Here is a 23314-nt window from a genome sequence, read left to right on the forward strand (position 1 = left end):
CAGAATCATACTAAAGTTTCCAGTTTTGGTATTGTGTATCTAATAGTGTGGGGAATGGCAGCGTGGTACATGATGGTCTTGTTCTCTTACAGTGCCTAGAACACCGGCCTGTTTTCTGAACCAAAATTATTGCTCCAAGAAACCAGCAAAACAGTTACCTAGAGATAATGAGAAAAACAAGATGGGATATCTTGGAACAACTGGAAAACCCAGGAATGAACACAGAAAATAAATTATGAAAAATGGAGAATGTAATAAAATAAATGGATGAGTAGTTATTCAAAAAACATGCTTTCTATAATCTAATTTCCAGCTGTAAATGTTAAATCACTGTTAAAAATCTGAACCACCATTTGGACACACCAGGAAATGTTGGCTCTGTAACTGGGAATGCTTCAGTCCTCTAAAAGCAGCAGATTTACTGTACATCAAGTATTTTTAGTGCAAGCAAATTAATTCCTTTTTTGATTAAAAAGACATTAAAATTGGTTTGTTTTTTCCCCTTTTGTAGACCTCATCTGCCTAGCGCAAACCTGTTTCAATCCATTTTAAAACTGATTTAGTGTGAATAAGTATCAATCCATCCATTAGCTATCCTGTTCATCCTGGAGTCACTAGGTCTGGATCTGATCCCGGATGTCATTAGACAAGTGGCAGAGTTAGGACCAGACAGGTTGCGACTCATTTGCAGGACATATAAAGACCAGTATTGTTAATACTGATATGTATTTTCTTGATCTTAAATATTGAGCTTGTTTGGCACCTTTGTGTTTATAGTTTTAAATGGACTGTACAAATAGACAAAAAATTCCCCCCAAAAACAGCAAAGTACATGGTATTGCATCGCATCAAATCATATTAAATATTGTTTCATATTTATCCTACAGGGCTGTACTATGCCACACCTTATCATAACATATCATATCAAATCTAAACATATCATATCATATGTTAAAATTTTGTATTATATCATAACGTATCGTATCAAATTGTATCATATGGTGACATTCTGAACTGTAATCTTCTGTGTCATATATCATATCACATTGTCTCATATTGTATAGTATTGTGTCGTGTAGTATCATATTTTGTCATACCATATCATATTGTATAGGAATGTACTACTCCATACAGCACCATATCATACTGTGTTGAATCGTGTAGCATCGTACTGTATGATACTGTTCATGTCATATCGTATTGTATTGTTTCATATTGTATCATATCGTACTGTGTTGAACTGAATCATATTGTATCAAAACTTGTATCGAATCATATGTTATCTATTCTTCTGGAATCCTATTATATGGTATGGTTTCTATGGTATTGTATTGAATCAAATAACGTCATATCATCTTGAATTCTATCATATCAAATTGCATTGTATTGCATTGTATCATTTCCTATTTCCTATCCTATCTCACTGTATCAAATACAATCATATTTAATCGTTTCATATCATATTGTAAGACTTTGCATATCGTCTGGTATCGTATCTCATCATATCAGAAACTTCCTATCAACTTTACAAAATATGTTAGAAAAGACAGAAAATTCTTAAATACGGATTGAAATAAGATCTCTGGGTTTTTATCATGAACAGAAACTGCTCAGATCTAATAAACCTACTGTAATTTGATCAGATTTTGCCTTAAATCTATTCTCTGTGAATGTCTTTGTGTTTGCCATGAATGTCTTTGTGTTTGCCATGAATGTCTTTGTGTTTGCTGTGAATGTCTTTGTGTTTGCCGTGAATGTCTTTGTTTGCCGTGAATGTCTTTGTGTTGGGAGCAATCTCCATGAGAGTCTGACCTGACCGATGGCTGCAGGGCAGGTGAACAGAAATTCATAACTCTTTGTTTACTTTGCATATCTTAAGAGATCATTGTAATGTCTTTTAATACGAGGACTGATTAGCATTTTTAACAGACACATTGCTTCAGGTCTAACTATTAATCAATCATAGGTCAGAAGGTTTATTCACAGGCAGCCTTAAAGTTATCTACAATAAAGGGTTTAATGATCACAAAGCATTATCACTTACACTTCATTATCACACACCTTCTGAGTCTTTTATGAATGGACATATTTATCCTCCTCTGATCGGTGTAGTCAAATATTTGGGTACTTTCAAGCTCGTGCAGGAATTTCACAGCTGAAGAGACTGAATTTATAGACAAATAAAAAGAAATATGAATAAATGCCATCAGCCTTAAAACATTTATAATGATAAGATTAAGATCTTAGTACATTACATTTTTTTAACGTGGCAGCCAAACACTTGTGTCTTCCTGCTCTCACAGTGACAGAAAGAAGGACCCCACTGCTACTTTGAATGTTTCATTTCAGTTTTATAAATTCAGATAGCTCAGTGGATGAGTCAAAAGTAATTTGCATTTTGTGGTAAAATATATTTTATTGTTTTACCATATCTTTTAGATATTTTCATTTACTTTTTTTCTTTTATCCATAGCAAGTTCTTTATTCGGTTGTTAATGTTGGTGATATTGACATACCATAAATTCCTTATGAAATAAAAGACATTTTTTTCTCTTAGCTTAAGAGAGTATAAATTACTGAATAAAAGCATTAATCTTAACCAAGTTACTTACACAATGAAAGCAACTAAACCTTAACTCAGAGAGGAAATTCTGTCGCCGATTGAACTTCAGTGAGTCATTTTGTACATGCTGTCCTGCATATTTCTGAACAAGTATTTGGGCTTAACACTGTCTCTCACAGAATAAGTGAAATAAGCTATCTCTTTCCTCTGTTGTAACTCAAGCATGACTTTAAGGAAAGAATTCAAAACTGAAGATCATTATATGCATCTTTTTTCATTCATTTGATTCCTTTATCAATATAATCTGAAGCAAATCACATTACAGTGTCAATATGGGATTTAAAAAATGTTTAAAAAGAAAGCTAATTTAATTCAAACATGCCTTAAGACAATGCCTCATGTCAAGCCATTTCATCATCTGTACCCTACTATTATCTGGAGTAACTTTTTATGGCTGTATGCAAATTCTGGTCTTGATCTTCTTCTAATCTTATTTTAACATTACTGCTACCACAATGATTTCACTTCCCCGTGCAGATTAATCAAGAAATCTAGCAATCCAAACACAGTGCTTGGTGTTATAGCGTGCAGGTCTTTAATATTGTGTCATTCTTACATTGATTCGCCTGCATGGGCTCGCACGAGACCATGATTTAAACTTTCCAGGATCAGAGTACATCGTCTATACATCATCATGGAACAGAAGAGGAAACTGAAAGCAAATCAGCAGATTTCATCACATCAAACTCCACTAGCCATTCCTGCTTTTGCTCATCAGGGCAGAATAAACCATGTGTTCTGGAGCTGCTGCATGAAACAACTCTCAGGTCAAAGTCAATAATAAATAATGATTCAGTTCCCAATTCATCCAAATCACACAACTCACAGTCTGCTTTCTTTTGAAAATCTTTGGCTCAACCAACCTCAATGGGAAGGATCATCCAAAAAGTTGACATCTATTTCTTTTAATAGAAAATGAAACTGAACTTCACAAAGAGAAGTTAAGGCTTAGAAAACTCAATTTGTTCTTTTCGAACACATTTTAAGGTGGAATGTTAAAAGTATGTTCATCAACAGTGCTGTGCAGACAAAACTTGCAGTAGAGTACACCTTGTTCGCTAACTATACTTAACTGTGCTACCAGAAGCTACTAAAGACTCAAATCCTCTTAAAAGGTGATGGTAGTCTAGATCTAAACAATTCTACTTGCAAATGCATAAAAATGTTTATCACTCATGTTTATTATCATTCATTGTAGAATGAAAAATTGTGATTAGAAGTGCAGAAGGCACTTTTGATATTCAAACCACTGCTTCTATGATGAAATCCATCCTAAACTCTCAGTATTTGGATTTAAAAAGAGTATAACAAGAGGCAGCAGCTCGCTCCATCCATGCTGATGATTAATCTTCTGCCTTTTTGCACACAACATGTCAGCAGCCAGACTCGACTGCACAAAGCCAGTCAACACTTTGTGTGATGTGTTGGCATGGCAGGGTGATTATGCAAACACAAACACAGGCGTAAGCATTCATCACAACCTGAATTACACCAGAGTCAGCTCCACAAACACATCACATTAACTGATGACTGAGCACCAGTTTGTCCTCGCACTGACAACTTTATTTCTCTGACACAGGGAGGAGCGAGTGTGATTATTCTGATTAGATTTTCTAACATGCAGGCTACATGGAGGAAGAAGTGATTCTAAAATAAATCTCTGACTTTTTTTGAAGTGCAAAGAAGTAGAAAAATTAAATCCATCCAGGGAGACAGCTCTCTCTAACATCACCCATGTTGTGAAGTCGTCTCTGTTTAGTCAGGGGAGATGAATAATGCAGAGAGGCTGCAAAAAAAACTATCAGCCATTCCACTATTGTGACAAGAGCAGCAGGAGATAGGCTGCATTCATTTCAGCACTTCTGCTTTTGTTCAAGGCTGGAAAATTACATTTTTATCAGCCTGTTTGCCTTCTTGACTTTTCTGTTTTTGCCTCTTGAAAACTGAAAACTCCAGACAAGGATTTTACAACTAAAGAGGAATCATGTAAGAAGTTTTACTGTGATTTCTCCTCTATTCATTTGTTTTGGCTTTTGTATGTACGTTTGGCATTCATTGACCAGCTGGAGTGAGCCTGAAATACAACCCAAAACCACATGCCTTATGTGTTAATTTCAAAGAGAAGTGCATTTCAGAGAGCTGTGTGAGCACATGGAGCGACTGACAAAAGAAATCGTCAAAAACGGGAAGCTTCCCGGGCGAAAATTAGCCAAACATCCACAACAGAACCATGTTTTCATGAGCAGCGAGGCTGAAGAGCTCCACAACAGAACAGAATTTAACCCAGCGAGGGAATTTCAGTGACATTTCTTACCTTTGGCGCTTATGTCCGTCCCCACCGCCACCAGAACCAGGAGCAGAGCAAAATTATCAGTGATCGCCTTCATCACGTTTTGTCCCCGTTTTGCGCTCCTCGAGCTCTCCGTAGTGATCGTCCTTGGGTTCAGCACTTTTCCGTGGAAACACTGAACCCTCCTCCGTCACTTCAGCCCGGGTTGGTCCGTCTGAATCGCTCCTAGACAGAGACGGAGGGCTTTAGTTCCCGAGCACAGACCGCTCACAGTACTGACTCCTCTCTCTCAGAGCTGGAGAGTGGAGATTTGCTGCCCGCTCGCGCTGCTGTGCGCGCGGAGCCTCCTCTGCTCGCGTGCATCATTCAGCACCACGGACAGCTCCTAGCGTCCGCCAATGGAACTCACAGAGCGACGACGCTTCAAGTTTGGGACATGAGTGCTAAAAACTATGATGCCTGATTATATTTGACACTTCGAAGCATTCAGAGCGCTTTTAAAAAGTATGATTAAACTAGCATTACAGCAATGCTGCCATATATTGGTTCAGCGTCCCAAAGTGTGAGCAAGGGCCCAAAATACTATGGATGGACCATAACAAAAAATAATAAGAATGTAAATCACATTTAAAATGAATAAATGCTCGATAACATGTTACTGTTCTAGGTCTCAGGAGAAACAAGACACTGTCAAAAGTTTAAACTCATGTCACCGTTTGATCATGTATCTTGTCTGATGTATACAACCGGTGTCCTGGTTTGACTGGTGCTGGATTAACTGGTGACACTCTGTTAACCTGTTTGACATTCCACTAATGCCACTTGCATCTTGATTTCTGAGAATTTTTCAGCCCTTTTGGAGACATCATTGTTCTTGGGAAGAGTTTGCCAGGCCACAAAGAACAATTACAGAGATAAATATGAGTGACATGTTCCCACTGACATGTTTTGTTTATGCAAAAAAATGGAAGCAGATGTTTGAGTCCCATGTTATGGTTGCACAAGGTTTCTGGTGGAACCCACAAGATTTTTAGGTCTCAGAATGGGCGGCAGAATATTAAAGTTTGGGAGAGGCTGAGGACTTTTTTTTTTTTTTTTTTTAATAGGCTATGTTTTTACTGTTAAGATTATGCAAAGCGATTTAATTTTGTCTTTCTTTTAGTAATAATAACTTGAAGGATCCTACAGAGGTAACACTTTACATTTAGGTGCATAAAAAAATTGATAGTCACTAGAAAACAAAGGAGTAACTAACAGTTTAGCGGTGAATGAGTAAGTTACTGCGAATTAATCGGGAAATGAATGCAATGGCATCAGGCTGTAACCTTGTATCTCTATTTTCCATGATTTTAATTGTTTTTTTTAACAAATCAGTGCTATTGGCCACCCTTTACATCCATAATTGGATTTTACAAATTCTAAAACAATAAAAGATTGTCAAAGAGATGTTCACTATGACCATCCATTGTTAAAATGTTTGAAAAATAAAACATGTTTTTCCCTTAAAGGCATGTTTTTGAGGTTATGGAGGTTATGGCCTGCCGGCAGTGATGAGTACCTAGCTGCTAGTTAACTGAACCAGGAGCTGAATGAGTAACTCTCTAGAAATGAATGAGGAAGATTATCAGCACGTAGATGTGAGTCACTCCTCCACATGAAATAATAAATGGGGTTGCATTGCACTTTTCAAGTTATCTGGTAATAACTCAAAGCACTTCTTTCACCAAGGGTCACACTCACCAGTCATGACACATTCACACACTGATGGTAAAAACTGCTATGTTAAGTGGCCTTTAGTATTAACTAATACACATCTATACACATTCAAACACAGCTGATGAAGCAGTGGGAGCAGTTTGGGGTTTGGGGTCTTGCCCAAGGACAAATCAACATGTGACTGTAGGAGCTGGAGCTTGACCCCTGACCTTTTCATTCATTAAATCAATTGGGGTTGAAGGGAATAAAGGGTGTTGAAGCCATTTTGTGGCTTTTTTTGTTTGTTTGTTTGTTTTCTTTCTGTTTTGGTTATTTTCACTGTGTTAATGCTAACAGCATGTATTTTGGAGGGTACATTTTTATCAATAGAATTTTGAATTTTTTAATACCAGAACCTGTAACAATCAACAATAAGCTTGGTGCACTTTTGTATACACTCCAGGTGTTGGTTAAAACCACAATTTTTGACCTCCAGCCATCACCGTATAAAAAACCCCAGCATTTTATGATTTTAAGCTTTCATTTTGGGGTCATTGCTTCCAATTTGCAGTTTTTCCTTTTCATCACCAAATATTAGCAATTTTCCCATATTTGGCATGATGGGAAATTGTATGCTTATTTTCTGGTTTCCTACAGGTGCACTAATGCATAAAATCCAACTTGTTGTTTATCATTTTTGTTTTTATTCATGCATGTGTCCATTTCATGTCACACACACCCCTAGTCTAAAATTTTCTTTTACACCAGATGAGGGTGAACATTCAGTGGAGAGAAACTCCTCATTTCATTTTTAACATTTACTGAATACATAATAGAATATTAGAATGTTAGTTAAAGGGATATTTTGGGATTTTTTAAGGCGGGTTGTATGAAGTGTTTGGCTATAGTAGTGGCATTAGCCTTCAGTGATTTCTGTGAAAGTTATTAGTTGAAAGTTGTTATTACAAGCTCAGAGAGAGCTGAGGCATAGTGGCTGTAGATGGGAACATTTTATCCGCGTAGTTTAACGAGTTTTACATAAAAATGGGCCAATAAAATGTTGGCTCACCTGTACGCACGTCTCTTTCACAGTGCACTGATCCTCTGATCAGCTGTGTGGGTCCGCGGGCTTCTACAGGGATAATAACACCACACCAAGCTAGAACAAAGATAATATGAGCATCGGCCACTACTATCTAGTACCTCATACAACCCAAACCCTGAAATATCCCTTTAATGTACACAGTTAAACTTTAGTTTAGGGTACAGTTCTAACCATTTATTAGCTGCTTAGTAGTATGCCAGTTAACAGCATACTAACTGCTTTTTAGCCAATATTACACATTTTTTAATACCTTATTCTACAAGATCATAATCGATGGCTAATAGGCCGTTAACTAAGAGTTTCCCCGAATAACCTCAGTATTACTGCATATGAATAGCAAATTAGGAAGATGTTTCACGCTGATTATGATTTATTCAGAGTAATTAATGGAGAAGAACTATTCATGTGGTATTACTACCTTATAAGGGCTATATTAAGCAAAGCATATTAAGATCATAGTAGATGTGATAAAACTCCCTTATTATCTATCAATATGCAGTAATAAGGAGGTTATTAATATAGGGGGTGTTGGATTATATGACTTAATAGTGTAGAATGAAAAAGCACTGTAGGTACTCCCTTAAACTCCATTTATTTGGTTGAAAACAGCTTTTGAATAGCCGTGCTCTGTCAAGACCAGTATGTGTGAAAGGGTTAAAATCCCTTAAACCCTTTTAGTTCTGACTTTTTATTCAATCATTGAATGCTGTTTCTTCCTCCAGTGATGGAAGATGGAATTCTGAAGGCTGAATAAAATGTTTTAGATTCAAACAACTTAATTTCTCTCTGAAAGGCTCTGTTGAGTTACATCTTCATTTTCAAATACTGATCGCTTAGTTTAGCTGGTAGGACGTACTGAGACTAAGGTCTCCCTCCCAGCAGCGCACCACTATAATACAAGTAACAACAGAGCACATACAAAAAGTTAAAATAATTACATTCACACTCAAAAGCTACAGTTAATCTAAATCATTGTCCAATTTTAGTGTTTTCATGTTTTAATCAGTTTCAGTTTCTTTAGCAGTTTAGACACTAGCTCTAAATAAACACCATGAGAGGCTGGCTTAGCTGTTGTTTTGAAATTGTTCCATATAACGGAGGCAGCAACACTAAAGAAGTCTTTCCCCACTTAGGTATAATTTAAGTGATCCAGTTTTGAGATCTGGTTTACACAGCTTGAAATGTTTATGAAAAGGACAAGTTATGTAAGGAGGGAGTTTAGCAGTAAGCGCTCTGTAAATAAACATAGTACTGCGCTGCTTTCGTTTCTTCCAGCCTACAGAGCAGAACAGGTAACAATGATGAGTCTGCAATCTGTCAACTCTCATAAAGCAAAGAAGCACCGTGATACACAGGTGATAGAAGTAGTCGAAAGTGTGAAGAGTGTCTCCTCAAATCCAAAATTGGCAGTATTGTTACTTGGTCGATCTTTATCCACTCCCACTGTTAGGTAGGAGTTGTTCGTCATCAGACAACCACTGAGACATTATATTTTTACAGCTGAGCATGAAATAAGTGATCAAAAGGACAGATCCTGGTCTAGCCTGACACCTGATTATCTAAACTGTAGGACAAAATTATTGTTTACATTGTCTAATGTGAACAACAGAGCATTAATGGTTACATTTTCAGGCAGATAAAATCCTTTATTTTTGAGGGGTTATTCAGTATTGATTAAATTCAAACTGTCTCATTAACACAAAAAGCAGTCTTAATCACAAAAACAAACTGATGGACAAAAAATAGTGAATTGCAAACTTCAAACTAACACATTATTGACACAGCAGATCTGATGTGAGGAGAAAAGTCTAGCCGGGATTGAAAACACATCCCTGAATGAATAAATGCACAAATGGATGAATAGATAAATTATCATTATAAACAAAAAGTGTCATAATACTGTATGAATACAAGTACAGTATGGGTTTGACTGTATTTTTCTTGTCCTCAAAATGCAATTTACATTTTTTGTTGTTGTTGTTGTTGTTTAATTGCTTTGTTTCTGAGGGGTGCTCAACAACTAAGCCTGCCTTAAAATATCTAAGGCAAATTGCTTCACATCCATAATACCCCCTTCTATTATTCATTTAGAGATTTAAGCATTTTAGGTCAAATTTATCCAACCGTTCTTTAGTTAATCCTTTTTCACCAAGTGTTTACTATTAATTTGAGTTTCATTTATTTTTCATATTAATTGATTTTTAGTAAATATATGTTCTGTCTGTTAAACTTTCATGTCACTATGACTGCAGTGGATTCCACTCACATAAAATGTGTTTTTAGATGTAATTTCTCAGCCCTTCTGAAGACAGACCAGTACCTGTCAACATGGTATTGTAAATCTTTGATTATAACCAGACTTAAAGGTTGGAATAGGAAACATTTGCACATAAGAACAGATCAAATATACACTTTTTCAGAAATGTAATAGAACAAGCTCGACTAATTCATGAATGACGTAATGGTATGAACATCTCCTCCCTGATGAAATACACAATTTGAAAAAAAGTATTTGGCCACATGTATTAACTATTCAGTTAAGGTGGTTCAATCAGGCCCATTGTCAAAGGTGTCTAATGATGTATAGACACATCTAGTCATGCAGTCTCCATTTGCAAACATCTGTGATACAGAATGAGTCATTCGTAAGAGCTCAGTGACTTCAAGCGTGGTTCTCTAATGGATGCCACCTTTGCAATATGACAGTTGGAGAAATTTCATCCCTGCTGGATATTCCACAGTCGACTGTAAGTGATATTATTAGAAAGGGGAAGCATTTAGGAACAACAGCAACTCAGCCACAAAGCTGGAAACCAACACATCAACCCCATCAAGCCCCTTCGGAATGAACTGGAACTGAGGCGAGACAGGCCTTCTCATCCAATAACAGTGCCTGACCTCATAAATGCTCTACAGAATGAATGTGCACAAATTCCCACAAAAACACTCCAAAATCTTGTGGAAAACCTTCCAAGTAGAGTTTAGGCTGTTATAGCTGCAAAAGGGTGACCAACTCCATATTACAGTGTCGTTAGACTCTGTTGGTTGAATGGTCAGGATACCAAACACTTCTGTCCCTCCAGTGTATCTCCTTATCAGCTAACATGGGAAGCTATTATGACTTAAGTGTAGGACCCAAAAGGCAGAACCAGACTGACGAAGTTTTAACAGATTTATTGTAGACCAGAATCTTATCAAAAGTGAGGAGGGGGGAATCCAGTGAGGGGGGAATAGTGAGGGTTCCAGAGTGAGAGTGCTGAGGCTGGGCTGTGGTGAGGCAATCCAGTGAGGCACTGGAAGAGAAGAAAGGCAGGATTATAGGCCAGGTCAAAAACACTGGAGAATGTTTACACACAAGAAGATCACTGATAGTATAGAGAGCCGAGGACCAATGTTACCACGAGGAGTAGCTGGCAATTCTCTGGCGCTGAGGGGAGTCTCTGCAGGCTTCTTCAAGGGCGCTTGATTACAAGGCAGAGACAGGTGTGTCCAATCTTCCTCAGCGCCACAGGGAGGCAAGGGAGCTGCCTCAGAGGACACATAGTGAAGTTAGCCACAATCACCACCAAACAGGAACCGGAAATGCCAGAATAAAACAAGAACTAAGAAAACCACCACATTAAGGGCATTAATGCTGACCAACACAAAGGGCTGAGCCTGATCCAAGTGCCTTGATCTAAATAAAAGCCCATCTGAATTTAAGGCCCAGTCCTTTTTACTAGCCTGGTGTTGTTGCATGCTTGCTCCTAACACTGTTTGGTCACTGTCTTTACCAACTCTTCTCCACATATTTTCTGTCTCCTTTCAGTCCTATTCTGTCCAATGTAATGCAGACAAAATGCCCCACAAATAATCTAAAAAAAAAAAAAAAAAAGCAGCTAGACACAAATATAAAAAAAATCAACTTCGACATTTGCCCTAGAAAGACATTAATGCTCCTATGCTAGGGAGGTTACAGATCAGCTGGGGACGCAAATTTGTGTTAGTGACAGTGATACATTTTCATATAATGAAGCATTTTTTCATTGATGATGTAAAATTTCAACATTATAACATCTGCTTTAACAACTCTGACATTCTGACTTGTTTACATGGCCCCACAGACCTGCACATCTCTCATTAGTGATCATGTTGACAGGGGTCTCTATCTCCCCCACAGTGCAGCAGGTTGGCAGAGATGGGTATTTCTATATAACAGGATCAAATTGAGGATTTTTATTTCATTTTCTTGCTGATATCTAATTTTTTTCTGGTGTTAAATTGCTATATTTTTACTGGGCAAGACTTTTCATCAAAATTAACTGAAGACAGGGAGCAGGTGGCCTAGTGGTTAAAGGCGCTCCCCATGTACGTGGATGGCCCGGGTTTGAATCCGGCCTGAGGCCCTTTACCGCATGTCTCTCCCCCACTCTTGACCCTGTTTCTGACTCTATCCACTGTCCTCTTCCATCTAATAAAGGCACAAAAATGCCCAAAAATAAATCTCAAAAAAAAAATATTAATTGAAGACCTGTCTTTTATTGACAGGGCTGTTAACTGAAGTTTTACAGTATATTATTGATTCTCATTTCATGTAATGGAACTATAAAGATGATGTGTTGGTTAAAGGAGGCTGTAGTCTGTGCTGCAGTACTGAGAGGGAGTTTCTATTAATTAGCCTCATTAAGCCAGCCTTAATTGATATAAATGAGGTGAAAATACATAGACACCTCCAGGTATTCTGGGACATGGTTCAGCATGCCATATGTACATACAGTATAACACATTACCAAATCTAGGTGTTCCAGTATGAGACGGTTCAGGAATACAGCAAACAACTGAAACACTGTGATGCAGTGATTTAAGAGCATGAATTCTTGAAGGATTTTATATTTGGAAAACAAATATGTAGAATTAATTATTTGTAAAAGTTGATAACATTAATCTAAAAGCGACATATTTTATCACATTTCAAACCTCATTTTCAAATCAAACAAATATTTAAAGCAATAAAAAGCTTCTCACTTGTCCCATGTCAGGAAGAGGGATTCTAAAGCACATTTTATTCTAATGCACATTTTATTTGGATGATCATTAAAGACTCTTTGTTTTTCACATCAGACCCTTCGTTTGACTGTGGTATAAAAGAGGTGACTAAAAAAGCCCTTTCCCCCTCAACAATATTGCCAAGATTAAATCCATCCTGCGATATAAGGACACCAAAATTTTTACTCATGCTTTTGTCTCATCTAAGTTGTATTACTGTGATGTCCTTCTTTCAGGTTTGCCAAAAAGAGTTTTTTAAGGCCTGCAGATGGTACAGAGTCCAACAGCTTGTGATCTGACAAGAGCAAGTAAACATGAACACATTAGTCCAGCGCTGGTCTCTATTCCTTTTAGTTCCCATGCAGATTGGAGCACACTTTACGTTTCTGCTGTAGCTAACTTATAAAATAGTGAAAACATCATACCATCATACCTGTCTGATTTGGTGAACCCTTACTGTATGTACCCTGCACTCTCATGGCCATCTTTTGAAGGTGTCCAAAGTCCTCAACAAAGTACAAAAGCCTGTTATTTAAGCAAGGGTATCCCAAACTTTGTCAGACTCCCATATAGCATCAAGCCTGATTTATACTTCTGTGTCAACTTTAAAATGTAGCTATACCATGAAGGACTACGCTATTGTGGGTACTGTCACTGCCCAGGCTCAGCGAGCTGGACAAAGAGGAAGACCACACAGTTTCTAAGAGATTTAAGCAATAACGTACTGAAAATTTACAGTAAATAACCTGAAATAAAGAAACAGTAATCTGTAAATCATTGGCGTTTGCAATGATGAATGTGTGTGGTACAGCTAGTAGAGCCTGAGAAGGAGAGAGGTGTCAAGGTACAGCCCCATTGGATCTATCAATAAAAACTGTAATCTATAAGGTGTAGGTACTATACACTAAACCAAAGTTTCATTTTTGTGGCTCAGTTTCACATATTGAGAGATAAAGACTGCATTAAAAGTGCTTATGTATTCCCAATAAAGCTTCCTGCAAACAGAAGCCCAGTGCAAAGCATTTTGGGAACTCGATGGAACACAAGGACGTAAGACGGAGGCACTTTAAAACATATTTTCTCCTTTAAATGATGAAATTCATCCATGAGGCCCCTTCGACCCGTCACATAGATAGATTCAGTGGGGCTGTACCCTTAGAGTGGAAGCTACTTCAGAAGCTGATTAACTCAGTTGTGCTTAATTTACTGCTCAATTCACTGATGTCCTTCCCAAGTCTGCCTATTTGCTGCTGAACCAGGACACCAAACCAACCAAACCCATATAGGCCAGAGGGCAGGCTGCCATAGCACTCTAGGTCCTTCTCATTTGTTATCTTGATATCCTTCCTTCCTCTGTTCCCGTCTTTTCTCGCATCTCAGCTCCACCCAGCAAGGAATTGAGAGAGATGTGAGGAGGAGGATGTGCAAGAGGACAAAGGAGGCACACCTTAACGAATGAGAAATCCTTCTCTTCCCAGAGTCAGTCTGATCTACATCAGCGATGAGCTGATCATCTCATTCACCTCATAGCCCACAGCATTAGACCATTGTTTAAAATAATTTCAAAACCTTTTAGATGATTCACTATAATCAGTCTGAAAATTGAGTCATAAAATGTCTTTAATTGTTTTGCTTTAGAAAACTAAACAGTTGACAGTGAGGAGAAAATCCTGTACACTGTAAAGCCAATTTAAAATGTGCCTGATTGCAAGACAAAAACCTCTGATGGATGGTCAAAGAATTTCAACTTGTTACACTCCTAAATTGACATCTTGATCTTCTCTGACAGTTGCAGCTTTACTCTATGAATAAAACATATTCTATGTGGACAAAAGTATTTGGCCTGACCACTACACCAACAGCTCTATCCTAAGCTTGGCATTGGACTTGGTGATCTAAGGATGTGCATGCAACTGCTCAGCCATGGATTTCATGAAGTTCCTGATGCACAGTTTTTGTGTTTACTTTAATGCCAGTGGAAGGTCAGAACTCTTCAGTTATGGACTCAACAGATGTTGGTGACTTTTATGCACCCTGCACCTTAGCAGTCGTTGACCCCACTTTAGGTGGCCCTCTGTTTCATGGCTGAGTTGCTGCTGTTCCTAAACTCTTCCACTTTCTATTAACATCACTCACAGTTGACAGTACTTCGCCTGCAGTCGCTGAGCTCTTCAGAGCGACCCATTTTTTAGCACAAATGTTTGTAAATGGAGACTGCATGACTAGGTGGTTGATTTTCTACACCTGTGATGACGTGTCTGAATGAAACGCTGATTAATAGAGTTTTGCTTCTAAAATTGGCAAACAGGAAACTGACAGGTTAAGTAGTCAATGTGAATTTGAAGATGTTAATAAACGTTAACACTGGTTTGACAGGCAAGATGTTGTAAATACATATCTTTTTATATTAAAATCAAGTTGTATTTCTTCATTAAATTGTTAATTACTGATTCTACTGAATCGGATGACTGCTGTATTTTAGGCTCTAATGAGAGAGTAATCTGATAAGTTAAGACCAACAGTGGGTATTTTTTTTTAACTAGATTTAATCATTTTTATTGTTAAGAGGTCATTAAAACATCATACACACTTAGTATATTATCTCTGCATTTGCATATTCACTCTGTGCTGGCTTGAATTCCTGTCAACTGGGAAACATTGTAGCCAGCAGAATGGAAATGAAGTGCTTAAATCAGACTTTTTCTGAGATTAGCCATACAATGACCTACTCATCAACATGTTTGCTGTCTGGAAAAAGCTAAGTCTGCATAATAAAGCATAGACGGTAACCTTTTGAGGATTAATGCGGGTGTGTTAAGTGCATTGCTGAGCTATGTGTCTGGACGGTAATGTGAACTAAGTGTCTCATCTTTGCAGCTTCCTTTAGGAACTCTACACCTCCTGTTTTTTCCTCCATGTCTTGACTCAGATAACACGGGTTTAATACGAGATATGTCAGCAGCCCTCTATCTGCACCGTCTTTTTACATCTATTGGTTTTGAGTCATTCTGCTGCTGCACCTCTGGCTACTTAAATCCCCATGAAGGCCTCTGGAGGCTGATCTCTGAGTACTGAAGCTTTTGCAGCCAAGGTGCTCCACTTCCTCCGATGTGCGTCCAGCCTTCAGCTGCAGCTGGGCTCACAGAGAGAGAGATGACTCAGTACATCAATGCAGAAATGTCTCCTGCACAGAAACACGGTGCTGAATCTCCCCGACTTATTTGCTGTGATTTACGCACCTTTGCCTTACGGCAGAGAAGCTATTCATAGATTCCACACTCTGTATGTAAAAGGCAAGTCATGCAGAGGCATTACTCATCTCATTAGATGCCCAGTCTGCAGCCTGTTAGACCACATTCAGAGGAGGTCTGTGCACAAAACTGGGGAGCTGCTGTCGGTGATAAAATCTGTATATATTTGAAACCTCTGAATACATTCACTGCCACTTATAAATATTCAAACATTGCAACAAATATTTAAAAAATCTTGTTAGACCAATTTTTTCTGAAAGCACTTTGAGTCACATCGAGTCATCTGATTGCTTAAGGGGCATTCTTGTAATCCCTAATCTTGGGCAGGATTTTAACATATTTTTGGGCTTTAAATAAAACATTTTCTGAAATGCATATTATAGTCCTACAGCCACGCAGCACTAAAGCAGACTGTAATGGCTGCATAGTAAACCTTAGGGGAAAATAAACAGAGTGTGATAAAAGTGTTAATTTTTGGCTCTGGCAGGTTCAAATTGTTATTCTAAGTGACTAACAACATTACTGAGGGGACGGTTAAAGAATTTTTTTTTAAATAAGATCTTCTTTTAACCACACTCATTTCCAGACTCAAAAAAGTAGCAATTTTAGCTCCACAAGCACAGAAATTGCTTGTCTGCTGCTGCACTGATTATTTCACTAAAGATACAAATATGTATACATATGCATACATGCACAAAATGGACAAAAGCACTCAGCCGCCTGACCATTTCACCAATGGGGAGTGTAATGACATTGTATCCTAATACATGTACTTTGATATGGAGTTGACCCCCTTTTTGCAGGTATCACTTTTCTTGGAAGTCTTTCCACCAGGCTGCTTGATAGGGTCGAGATCAGGGCTCTGTAAGGGCCAGTCAAGTTCCCTTCAAACTGAACTCATCAAACCATGTCTTTACAGTCCTTGCTTTGTGTACTGGGGTACTGTCATGTTGGAATAGTAAAGGGCCTTCCCCAAACTGCTGCCACAAAGTTGGAAGCAAAGCATTGTCCAAAATGTCTTGGTATGCTAAAGCATTTAGATTGCCCTTAGCTACATGTTGTCCCTACATCCAAGGGTCTGTCTCCTTGGTGTATTCAATAACAAATGTAGTATTCCAAAAAATTTGGGTGAATACAGCTGCAAGAAGCCAATGTGTCCCACAGGAATGGACTGATTAAATGGTCAGAATATCATCATATGAACACATGACTAACTTGCTGTTGTTCTAAATGGTTCCACTTGCTAATAATATCACTTACAGTTGACAGTGGAATATCCAGGAGGGATAAAAATTTACAAAAAACCCTAATGCAAAGGTGGTAACCAATCACAGTACAACGCCTGAAGTCACTGAGCTCTCCTGAATGACACATTTTGTATCACAAATGTTTGCAAATGGAGACTGCATGGCTAGGTGTCGATTTCATGCAACCGTGGCAACGGGTCTGATTGAAATCTGAATTGGCAGATGTGGACAAAAACTTTTGTCCATATCAGTTTGGGGTAAATAAATGTTACGCATTCTTGTACCTGAACCACCATTAACTGGCTTTCAAAGTCCACTTCAATAACCAAACAGGTGATGTCACTCAGATTTCATCAGTTTTTCTAGACAGACAATGCTAGGTATCCCTTCGGTAATGATGTTAGAAGCTTAAAATAATAATTTGAGTCAGTCAGTGACAAAAATGACTTTAAATATTTGCAACACTTATAATTTTAAAGACTGTTTCACAGCTGCGTGTTTTACATGTTTGTTATTTAGACCTCCAAAAAATCTAAAAGAAGCCCCAGGCTTTAATATATAATTTCACAGAGGCAGCTCCTAACCAGCAAACCAAACTTAGTGTTTCAGGAGCTCAAATTTCCATTTTTCAGTGTGTGGGTCAGTGGAAAAAGTAACTAGGGCTTCAGGGTTCACTTCTTCAAAGAGTCTAAGTTTAAACCCACCTACCCTTCCTCCTGCTTCATTTCCTCCCTGCTAGAGTCTGTCAGTCAGAGAGGCACTTACTATCTCCGCTCTTTAATACAGCTGCTCTTCATATCCCAGGGAAATATACCCTCATATAGCTGTTGGAGAGAAAGGAAAAAGACTGACACTGAGCTTATTTTCATATGATATATAACGATAAAACGATATGGAACATAAATACAATAACATTTTTTATTAAAGTTTATTGAGGCTTTAGCACATGAGGGGTCTCATTCAAAGCAAAAGCAGAGTCAAATGTTTAATCAGTTCATTAAATGTCTTTTTGTAGATCTTAAACTTAATCAGAAGTTTAATTTCATTCTTTCTGTATTAGGAACAGTTCATAATATCTGACAGTACTGACAGAGACACTGATGTGAATGGGAGAGGTTCAAAAAGGTTGCAGTTCAAATAACTCTAGGACTCTTTAATGTCCATGGGAAATAATTCAAAAATAAAACCTATAGATCAAAGGCTAAATAAATAACTTAACTTTTGGCTGTATTTTAAAATGTGCCCATGCCAGCCTGTCCTCGTCTTTACCCTTAAAGTATTCATGAATAAAAACTTGCAAATTAGTCTAATAGAAAGACTGATTTTTGCATAAAAGAAATTACCATTGCCTAACATCATTTTAAAATGCATTTACATACTATTATCACATTTAGCTATCAAGTATGGTAAGATGTATCTTCATGTGTCTGCTAATCTTCATTTATCACTGACACAACTGTGTCTTTGCAGTCTGTTTGTTAAAACAGAGATTTGAACTTATACGTTTAGCTAACTAGCAGTGCCGTCGTTAGCTTGTTTAGCTTACTTACCATAACGTGCTTTCTTAGATTTGACGCGCTGTTTTTCAAGCTTGAGATTTCCACCGTTTCAGGTAGACACAGTAGGCAGCGCGTTATGTGGCTGTTGTTCCTCGTCCTTTGAAAGGCAAAGAGTCTTGATGTTGGACCAAGGATGAACATGCTCCTCTGAAAGAGACAAGTATTACATCTTCAGCCATTATCTCCAACTGTTGATAGTTCAGGGGGAGGGGTCACTCCTCCATATGTTTCAGAAACCTTTCAGTTCTTACTCTGTGTTCATTTTGTCCGTTTGTCGTCCGTTCCCTCAACCTGCGGATATGAATCAAATGTTGTAACACTGCCACCAATCATGGGGCAGTGTTGAGCGCTGCGGCCAACAGTCCAACCTAGAGTAACAAACACAACGAAGAAGAAACATTTGAAAGCACTTAATCGGGTTTTTTGAGGATAAATAAACAAATAACGAATGAGTTATTTGAAAATACAAACAGGTAAGACGCTAGTCACAGGTAAGACTAGCGTCTTACCTTTGAAACAGGTCTTACATCTCTAGTGTTAAATTTTAGCTACAAATTTAAAATTTTGAACATAAATTTAGCACGTTTTGTATTTTTTAATATATAAAGTATAGACAGTTTAACGACAAAAACTTCTTACCACACAGGCATTCAAAGTGTTAAAAATACTGTATGTTCTTTCACCAATTCAAAGCCTCTGCTTTTAGTAAAAATGTACGTTTTAATCAAACCCTACCCATGTCCAAATTATTTCTCATCTAGAATCCATCCTTGTCTTTGCAAATGGCCCTTACATGTCCTTATATGGGCATAAAAAGGATGTTTATCTCTGCTAATTAGGATCTGAAGAGCACCTGGCGTTCATCAACTGAAGAACACAGGTCTAAACAATTCAGCAGTTTAACAGCATGTCGTGAATCTCATGAAGGTTTCTCTTAAGAACTGATTTAAGAAAAATCTTATGATGATATCTGTAAATATGAGGCCCTGTGAGCTCATGTCTATAAACCTTGAGAACTATTCAGATGATTTGTCCCTGAGGTTTACAGTACGGACACCTGCAGTCTGCAGCACTCACCATTCAGAGCTTCCTGCTGCTGAGAACATTGATGATTCATCCTTCTTCACAATTTCCCCATTTATATTGAAACACCAGAAGAGCCAAATGAAAGTTTTTCATGGTGAGTGTTCAGTTCGTACTTTTTTTTTAAATTGTATTATAGCACAGCTCATGTTCTCCGCTGTTATTGATAAAACCATACTGTGTGGCTGTTACTGACAAAGAGAAGTGAGCACAAATAAAACAGTATGTGTAACACATTGCAGTGATCTCTCCTTTATAGACTGAAAATCTTTTTATGCAACTACATGCACTGAATTAAGTTTATACTTTGAGTTAATTTTCCAAAGTGTTCCACAAATCCAGCCCACAGACAGTTAAACACTCACTTTTCAATTTTGTTTGAGCATAAAGTTTCTCTAGGTTAAAGTTTCCCCCTAAATTAACAATTGCTCTGTTTCTGGATGTCGCTTGGAAGTAATTCATCTCTTAAATTATACATAATTTGTGATGAGTTCAATTTTAAAACCTAATTTTAAGAACAAGGGGTAGGTATGATATAGGTATCAAACATCATTTACTGTGCTTATTACTCGTTTTGTAATATGCACAATTATTGTAGGGTGCTTTTAGGTGTAGGTGTTACCCCAGACCTGACACAGTCATTCAAATAAGGCATAATCATTGAACAGTACAAGGTATGTGGAGCTTTGTGGTCCGCGATGTTTCCAAAAACCTTGCTTCAAATGTATCATACATGGGTTTTCCAGCAGATTATGTGGTCTAATATCACACCCAGAAATGTATTTTCATTCACTCTTTTAATTACAATTTTATCAACAATTATTGAATGTCTGTTTGTTTTTGGTATTCCAAACAACATAACCTTTTTTTTTTTTTTATTCAATTTAATGATAACTTGTTCAGGTCTCACCACAGCTTTAATTTAGTCATTTCTGCTGTGATCAATTCCAGAAACTGCTGCAAAGTAAATTTGTATCATCTGCAAACCAAATGAACTGCACTATTTTTGATACCCTAAAAATATCATTTCTGTAAAGTATGAACAATTCTGATCCCTATATTGACCCTTGAGGAACTCACATTCCTCACATTTTCTATGTATGCTAATTCTAATACCATACTTTTCCAGTTTTTTGAGTACTATGTTGTGATACACAGTGTCACATGCTTTTTAAAGAACAATCACTGCAATGTCAAACTTCATATGGTTAGTACAATTCGCAATCTCTTCTATCAATTCAATGAGTGCCAGAGATGTTGATCTATTAGACCTGAATCCACTCAGTAGATTGTGCTTCTCTCTGAAATGATCTAGTCTTGTCATAAACATGTTTTAAATAGAAAATACTAGTTAAACTACTGGAAACAGCACACTAAGTATTCACTTGAACAGTCTTTATTTTTAAAATCTGCTGTGATGAAGACAGCTATGACTGCAGTCTGCTGAATGTCATCAGTTAATGTGGTAGCTTGTTAAACAAAAACACTGTGACCATTCTGTCAGTGCTCCTAGAAAGTGATGAAGAAAAAGATTGCAAAAGCTGTGTTCTGGCTAGTGCTGCACCATTTGGTAATGATGTGCCATTGCAATTAAACTGGACAATAAAAAGATCTGCAATCGCCATCACAACACAAAACATAAATGGTATCATGGGTCTACTTGCGTGGCTAAGTCTGCTTTCAAAATAATATTTTCCAATAAGTTTTTTTTCCTTTTTTGAAGATAATAATAAAGTGCAATGGTGGTACTATTGTGACCTTAAAGGCCTTGCTGCAGGCATTTCTGTAAACCTTTCAAATACTACCTAATACAAAAATAATTGCAGCCTTCTGTATGATTGTAATTGCACAGCCTGACTTTATGACTGCAGTTAGATTACTTGTGCAGCACTAGCTCTGACCACTGGTCATTAGTCTGAGCTGGTCTGATTGTACTGCTGATTAATGAAGCTAAGCATAAGTTCCAGCAGGAAGATTGTTTCATTTCAATTACTCATTCAGGTGACTTTCTGTCCCTGCTCTGTTTTTCCTGCTCTGGTAATCAGCTGGTATGGGTGTTGACTTAATTAAGTTCTGAGCCAATCCTATTCTGCCCCAACTTCTCTCAATCCAATCATCCTGAAGCTGTCATATTTTAAAATCTGTTCTCCTCTACTTTACAGTAGGTGTGTTGTTTCAGTGTGACCACTGCAACTCTCCTCCACCCCAGCCACCTCCACTACATCATATAGGTGTCCAGTTCCGCTATGGCAGTGATCATCAACTGGTGGCCCGGGGGCCACATCAGGCCCGCTGCAGCTTCCTATCTGGCCCCCATAAGATGTAATAAAAATCAGAAGAAGTGCTGAAGAAAACCATGTTACGGTAAATTGGGTTTGTTATTTTAAAAATCCATATAGCTCCTAAACACTGGCTTAATGTTTGATCCATTTTACAGAAATCCATCTGTCAGTCATTATTAGTGAATATGACGCATAATAAACACAGTCATTAGCCCCTTCTTGATTAGAGCTGAAATTTACCCTGTCAACTTTCCACTTCAGACACTCTGACAGTTCAATTTTTGCTGCCTGAGAATCACAACAATAGACCAGTGTCCTGCCCGTTGTTCCAACCAATCACATCACAGCATTTTAGCATCAAACCCAGATATGGATAACATGCCAGCCCCAGAAATATGTAGCCATAACATCTCAGTCGCCCCCTAGTGGCAGTTGCAGTTTAAAGGATCCGGACTGATCTCATTGCCAAAAGCAAAAAGTTATTTACATTTTTGAAAGTGGAAAAAAAGAATTAAACAAAATTTATTTTACTTATTTAATTCAAGATTTTGTGATGTCTGGCCCTTTCGGCATTTCTTCTAAGAAAAACGCTGGCCCTTGTACACATGTAGTTGATGACCCCTGCTTCTATGGCATCTTGCATCCTTTCATCACCACCTCCAAGTCATCTAACCATTGTCTGGGTCAAGCTCCTCAGAAGTCCAGTCCTTATCTTGTCCCACCCCTTTAACCACCACCATCAGTTTCTAAACTCTATAAAGGGGAAATCCTAGCCTGCTGTCAGCCTGGCTTCTCTTCAAGTACACAGAAACATCACGATAGTGTCTATTTGCCAAAGACATTTCACATTTCCAAACTTTCAGAATAAATTGTTAAATTATATTAAGTCTCTCCTGATGTGAATTTACTTTAAAGTAACCTTAGCAAGTGTCACCGTGTTTGTAGTTTACATCCCACACATCAGGTACCGACATACAGCCTCAGCTCTCGTGTGTACCCTCTAGAAGTATCCTCAGTGGCACATGTCGTGGACAGGTAAGTATATTTACAAGAAGCTGCAGCCAGGATGTACCTAAACACAAGGTCAAACAGCAGTACTTTAACTACCAACTAAAAGTGATGTAGAATTCAGGCCTTTAAGAAACTTTTTACGA

General features: G+C 37.8%; 1 protein-coding gene across 2 annotated transcripts in view; it reads right to left on the reverse strand.

Moving 5' to 3' along the window:
* The window catches only part of sez6b (seizure related 6 homolog b), a 295405-nt gene extending 290242 nt beyond the window's left edge, over positions 1-5163 (reverse strand). For both annotated transcript variants that reach the window (XM_041814108.1, XM_041814101.1), the window contains exon 1: positions 4938-5163. In XM_041814108.1, coding sequence (XP_041670042.1) covers positions 4938-5010 — 73 coding nt within the window. In that variant the 5' untranslated portion in view covers positions 5011-5163. The remainder of the gene's footprint in view (positions 1-4937) is intronic.
* Between the last annotated feature and the right edge of the window lie 18151 nt (positions 5164-23314).

The sequence above is a fragment of the Cheilinus undulatus genome, linkage group 2 (genome assembly GCF_018320785.1).
Source record: "Cheilinus undulatus linkage group 2, ASM1832078v1, whole genome shotgun sequence".
Taxonomy (NCBI): Eukaryota; Metazoa; Chordata; class Actinopteri; order Labriformes; family Labridae; genus Cheilinus; species Cheilinus undulatus.